This window comes from Nicotiana sylvestris, chromosome 8, assembly GCF_000393655.2.
Source record: "Nicotiana sylvestris chromosome 8, ASM39365v2, whole genome shotgun sequence".
NCBI lineage: Eukaryota > Viridiplantae > Streptophyta > Magnoliopsida > Solanales > Solanaceae > Nicotiana > Nicotiana sylvestris.
In genome coordinates this window covers 211,677,918-211,684,905 of record NC_091064.1, presented here as the reverse complement: position 1 = coordinate 211,684,905, position 6,988 = coordinate 211,677,918, and the positions used below count along the sequence as shown (strand labels likewise).

General features: G+C 37.1%; 1 protein-coding gene across 1 annotated transcript; it reads left to right on the top strand.

The window, feature by feature from the left end:
• Positions 1-1,097: 1,097 nt before the first annotated feature.
• Positions 1,098-2,122, top strand: LOC138876310 (uncharacterized). The gene is made up of 2 exons (XM_070155224.1): positions 1,098-1,120; positions 1,207-2,122. The coding sequence occupies exons 1-2, from the start codon at positions 1,098-1,100 to the stop codon at positions 2,120-2,122; spliced, it is 939 nt and encodes a 312-aa protein (XP_070011325.1).
• The last annotated feature ends 4,866 nt before the right edge of the window (positions 2,123-6,988 follow it).

The following is a 6,988-nucleotide window of genomic DNA, read 5'->3' as shown; positions in this document are numbered from 1 at the left end:
AAACATGAAAAATCTGAAAATGTCTCCCCTCTTTTCTACATTGTTATATTATTTTTCAAATAAATATAAGTGTCAAGTGTGATTTGCTTCGTTTGTTGAGTTCGCTGAAATTCTATGATTTGTAATACCGCTATCACAGAATAGTTATTCCATTCTATCCTGGGAGGAATTAATCCATATACCTTGGGCAACATTGAGGGGATTAAATTTCTTAAGGACACATTGTGAATTCAGTGGGCTCGAAATTATTTTACGATTTGTTTATTGAACTAACGTCTGTTCGTTTCTCTGATTTTCTGATTTTGAACACATTAATACCAACAACTTCTCTATTTGTACAAGGTAGAGATAAGGTATACATATACAGTTACACACTATCCTTACCATGTTGGACTCCTGTATTATATGGCATCTGGGCCCAAAAGGAAAGACTTATAGTGCTTATAGTGTAGCTTTTATTTATTTTACTTGTTTTTGTGTAATTGGGCTCCTTGTAATTACTGAACTAGCCCACTTTATATTACCTGTATTTGACTTGTATTTGGGCCATATATAAAAGGAAAGGAGCACCCGAATCAGCCGATCGGGATTATTCTCTCTGAATCAAATCTAGAAAGTTTCCTCTTTTCTCTCTTCTCTCTCATGAACCCTAACACTAATTCCTCAAATCTAGATCGATTTTCTCATGTTCTCATGGTATCAGAGCGGGATTCCGGTCGATCTCATCTCCCTCTATCTTCTGATGTTACCCTCATTGAATTTCGTTGAGGATTTCAATCTCATGGAGGTATTGATTTCGTCTTCTACATACTGGTTTTGACGGATTTCTGGTTGACTTTAACTTCTCTCGGCATTTTCTGAGTTATATTTGCTGCTTGAGTGACTGTGGAAGATTATCTACAAGTTCCCGTAGTTGTCGTCAAACTCAAAAATTCTAGGGTTTCACGACTTCATCTTATTTCATCATTGTTGTTTCGTTGCTGAGAAGTGTTGTTTTGAAGGTCGTACTTCCGGTCGCGAAGAAATCGGTAACTCTATGTATCTGTTTCCTTCTGCATAATACTCATAAGATAATTGTGTTGAATGTTATAGTAACAATGGGATCTACTGATGATAATGGGTCTGGCACACATGAGTTTATTCTCAAGCCCTCCAATCCTTTATTTGTTCAGTCATCAGATATTCCTGGTGTTTCTCTTGTACCAGTTCCCTTTTTTGGGACAAACTTTGGGGGTTGGAAAAGAAGTATTATTTTTCCCTGTCTGCTAGGAACAAAATTGCGTTTGTCGACGGTAGTATACCTAAACCTCCAGATAATTCAATAGAGTCTAATCAATGGGATAGGTGTAATAACATGGTGATTTCATGGTTAACAAGTTCTTTATCCCCTAACATTGCGGATAATGTCCAGTACTCTGAAACAGCTAAAGAAATATGGAGACAGTTAAATAAAAGATATGGAACAGTAAGTGGAACTAAAACCTTTGAAATTAAGAAAGAACTTGCCTCTACCTGTCAAGGCTCCCTAAATATTGCATCATATTTTAACAAGTTAAAGAAATTGTGGGATGAATTGAGGGTTGTTCGTAAAAACCATGGAAATCACTGCACTTGTGGTGCAAAAGAAGGTATTCTCAAAGAGGAGGAAGAGAATAGACTTCATCAGTTTCTCATGGGACTTAATGAAGTCTATGTTGGTGTCAGGAGCAACTTGCTCATGATGCAACCACCTCCAATACTAGACAATGGATATAATATTCTTCTTCAAGATGAAAGGCAAAGGCAGATCAACTCTAATTCTCAGTTTGGTCCTGATTCAGCTGCCTTCACTGCCAAAATCAACCTTAATAATCATTCTCGTCCCAACACAAATTATAAGTCTCCTGGTTCCAATACTCAGAGACAATATGTTCAAAGAGTAAATTTTGATCAATCCAAAGGGAATCTATTCTGTAAATATTGTAAGAAGAGTGGACACTTAATCGATAAGTGCATCAAGCTTCATGGTTTTCCTCCTGATTTCAAATTCACCAAAGGAAAGAAAATTACAGCAAATGCAGCAGAGCTTTCTTCTGACTCTTCTTCTCCTTCTGTTGCTAGGACTACTAACAATGATACATAAGGTTTATTGGTACATTGTTTAACCAAGAAGCAATATTCTCAGCTAATGGCTATTTTACAATATTATCACCAGCTTGATTCTGCTCCTCAGTCTGACCTCATGGCTTCTGCCAACTTTGCTGGTAAAGTGCTCATTCCAAAAGTAGTGACTTGTTCTCTAGCTTGCATGTTGAGTCAGTCTTCACCTCATAAATGGATAATTGATTTAGGAGCATCTGACCACATGACTTATAACAAATATCTTTTAACCAACATTACACCTTTGCCTATTTCTTACCTTGTCACACTTCCTAATGGATATAAAGTTAAAGTTACTTGCACTGGGTCTTTTTCTTTATATCCTTCCATCATTCTTCCAGATGTTCTCTACATTCCTTCTTTCAAACATAATCTGATTTCTGTGCACAAACTTGTTTTGTTATTGAGATGCATAGCACAGTTTAGTTCTGACTTTTGCTTGCTACATGGCCCTTCTCTGAAGATGCCTCTGGAGCTTGGTAAACTAGAGGATGGGCTTTACAAGTTTGTCTGCACTACTGCATTCTCTTCTTCAGCTCAAAATATTTCTACTGTGCATTCTGCCTATAGTTTTCCATCTTTACCTTCTACTATTGTTATTCCTAGCTCTAGTTCATTGTGTAACTCTAGTTCTTTTCAAAATGCTTTGTCTCCATCTGTGTCATCTTGTAATGAAGCCACATTGAATAAAATGGATATTGTTTGGTATCAAAGACTTGCACATGTTCCTTTTGTTAGAATGAAGGGTATTTCTGCTATATCTTCCTCTTTATTTTCTAAGCAACAATTTCCTTGGGAAATATGTCCTATGACTAGACAAATCAGACTCCCTTTCCCTGATAGCTCCATTCATAGTACTCATCCCTTTCAACTTATACATGTGGATTCTTGGGGACCCTACCACACTCCTACTTATTTCGGTTCTAGATATTTTCTAACTATTGTTGATGATTTTTCTAGATCCACTTGGACTCATCTAATGGGTTCCAAAAGTAATGCATTTTCCTTGATTAAAGCTTTTGTGGCCATAGTCAAAACTCAATTTCACATTACTATCCAAACAATCAGGAGTGACAATGCCTTAAAACTTGGGGGTAGCCATTCTGCCATCTCTTACTTCTCTGATAATGGCATTATCCATCAAACTACTTGTCCTCATACACCACAACAAAATGGTGTAGTTGAGAGAAATCATAGATCTTTACTTGAGGCTTGTAGAGCTTTGCTTTTTCAATCCAAGGCTCCTATTAGATTTTGGGGGGATTGTTTACTCACAACAACTTATATCATTAACAGACTTCCATCTAGGATCCTTCACAATAAATCACCCTTTGAAGTCATTTACAATCAAACCCCTTCTTATTCTCACTTGAAAACATTTGGATGTCTGGCCTATGCTACTGTACCAATTCCTTATAGGGATAAATTGAAAACAAGAGTGATGCCTTGTATCTTTCTTGGTTATCCCTTTGCCAAGAAAGGTTACAGACTTTATAACCTAGAAACCAAGCAATTCCTTGTGTCCAGGGATATTGTATTTCATGAAGATGTCTTTCCCTTCTCTTCTTCCTCCCATGTTTCACAAACTCCTGTCACCTTTCCCCCTCCTTCTCCTCCCTCTCATATTTCAGATTCTTTACCTCTTACTTCTCCCACTCCTGATCCTATTCATTCCAATCCTGACCCTACTTCTCCTATTTCTATTCCTATTTCTGCCTCACCTTCTCTTTCTCCTGCTCCTATTACTCCTCATGTTTCTGATTCAACTTCTCCATGTGTTATCCCTTCCCCTGTTCCTACTACTGCAGCTCCTCCTCCTACTGCTGGTCCACTCAGAAGGTCTGACAAACCTCATACCCTTCCATCCCACTTGACTGATTATGTCTTCCAATTGCCTCCCTCATTCTCCTGTACTAGTACTTTGACTCCTCATGCTATGTTTGAGCCCACTACTTATTCTCAAGCTGCACTTATTCCAACTTGGCAAGATGCTATGAGGAAAGAGTTTGAGGCCCTCGAGGCCAATCACACTTGGTATATTGTAGCTTTGCCTAGTGTAAAGAAACCTATTGGCTGTAAATGGGTCTATAAGATTAAGTATAAAACTGATGGTACTATTGAGAGGTATAAAGCTAGCCTTGTCATTAGGGGTGACACCCAAGTTGAGGGAGTGGATTTCAATGAAACTTTCTCCCCTGTTGTAAAGATGTCCACTGTTAAGTGTCTGATTGCTGTTGCAGTTAAGAGAGGTTGGTCTTTGTTCCAATTAGATGTTAATAATGCTTTCTTGCATGGTGATTTAAATGAGGAAGTCTATATGAAGCTTCCTCTCGGCCTTTCTGTCACTACTGCCTCCTCCTCTTCTTTTCCTCCCTTAGTCTGTCGTTTACAAAAGTCCCTCTATGGCTTGAGACAAGCCTCTAGACAGTGGTATGCCAAGCTTTCTCAAGCCCTCTACTCTAGAGGTTATGCTCATTCTCTTAATGATTACTCCTTGTTCATTAAAGGCTCTTCTGGTAATATGGTTATCATTGCTGTCTATATTGATGATATTATATTAACTGGGGATGATCTTGCTGAAATTGCTGCTTTAAAGTCATTTTTGGATGCCCAGTTCAAAATCAAAGATCTGGGTACTCTTCATTATTTTTTGGGGATTGAGGTTTCTGTTTTGCCTGATGGTGTGCTTCTTAATCAAAAGAAATTTTTCTATGATATTTTGAAGGAGTTTGATTGCCTGGAAGTTGCCTCTGTTATTTGTCCTCTAGATTTGAATTCCAAACTGAAAGCTGATTGTGGTGACCTCTTGACTTACCCTGAAAGGTATAAGAGCTTGGTTGGGAAGTTGTTGTTCCTCACTCACACTAGGCCTGACATTTGTTTTGGGGTGCAACACCTTAGTCAATTTCTTCAGTCTCCAAGAGTCCCTCACATGGCTGCTGCTCTACACATGCTGAGGTACCTCAGGGGCACCTTTGATCTTGGCCTCTACTACTCTACCTCTTCTGATTTCACGGTCTCAGCTTATTCAGACAGTGATTGGGCAGCCTGCCCGGACACCAGAAGGTCTGTTACTGGTTTTTGTGTCTTTTGGGGTGATAGCTTAATCTCTTGGAAGTCTAAAGAGCAGCCTGTGGTGTCTTTATCTTCTGCTGAGGCTGAATATAGAGCCCTCAGCAAGGTGGTGGCTGAATTAACTTGACTTGCACGAGTTCTCAATGAGTTTGGTGTTCAGGTCTCTTTCCTTCTTTCTGTATTCTGTGACAACCAAGCAGTTGTTCATATAGCTAAAAATCCTGTTTTTCATGAGCGGACCAAGCATATTGAGGTAGATTGCCACTTTGTTCAAGGGAAGCTTTCTGAAGGCTTCATTCAGCTCTCTCATGTTCCCACTTCACAACAGCTCGTTGATGTACTCACAAAGTCTTTAACTGGTCTGCTTCATCATCAATTTCTTCGCAAGTTGCAGGTGTTCTCCCTCTCCAACTTGAAGGGGGGTGTTGGACTCCTGGATTATATGGCATCTGGGCCCAAAAGGAAAGACTTATAGTGCTTATAGTGTAGCCTTTATTTATTTTACTTGTTTTTGTGTAATTGAGATCCTTGTAATTACTGAACTAGCCCACTTTATATTACCTGTATTTGACTTGTATTTGGGCCATATATAAAAGGAAAGGAGCACCCGAATCAGCCGATCAGGATTATTCTCTCTGAATCAGATCTAGAAAGTTCCATCTTTTCTCTCTTCTCTCTTATGAACCCTAACACTAATTCCTCAAATCTAGATCGATTTTCTCATGTTCTCATACCAGATCTCATTTGTTAGATTATATTGGGTATGTTGTTGTTGTATATAGCAAGAATTAAGACACATGAAAAAGAAAATGATCTCACTTATAATAATCTGACCTAAAAGGGAGAATGAAAATTAAATTCATTCAGAATTAAAAAGAGCAAGTATGAAAAGAAAAAGGGCCAAACATATTGTTATTTTGTTAGAAGAAATATGGGGGGAAATTAGGCATAGATCTAGAACCTTGTGTCCCTACAAGATTTTATTGAATAGACACAATATTTGACTAGTAAATGGATGGAGCCAAAGCCACTTTCTGTTCAATTTAAATAATCAACCTACCACAAGTAAAGGGAGGAAATGTAAGGTGGCAATGATTTCACTGACTTCTAATCAACAATTATAATTGATGAGAATTCATCTAAAAGAAAATTATTGTGAAAGAGAGTTTGAAAAAAAAAACTCAGTTAATTTAACTCTTTGAAATGGGAATATTAAGTAAATTGGCTATTGGAAATTGAATATATTCTCAAAAATTAAATTTCAGATGGAAGAGAGTGGAACTTTTTGATCCTAAAGGACTAAAATTCTCATACAGTTGTTAAGGATTTTCTTATTTTAATAATATCCTATAGTTAGAAACAATATGAATTTGAACTATATATGTACAAAAAATAATTTTTTTTAGAATAATATCGTATTCATTTAAAGAAATATAATGACTTAATATTCTTCAATCCTGGATTCTGTTAAGTGTCTATTTACAAATTGGCGCTATAAATGCTTTAATTTTTTCGTATTGCTTTACGAATTAAAGAAAAAGAATTAATTCGTCTTTCAAGTTAAGAATGTCTGCTATGGCCTATGGAGGACTGAAATTTAATTAATCCCAAGGCAATTTTCTTGATATACAGTTATATGAGTACGCGTTCTTATTCCATTGAACTATAGTTATTTGATAAGGACAACCACAGGGCTTTCTTAGTAATAAATAAAATCATTTCTATCTTTACTTTTGTCATAATCTTTTTACTAATTGTTTTTGATATGATATGA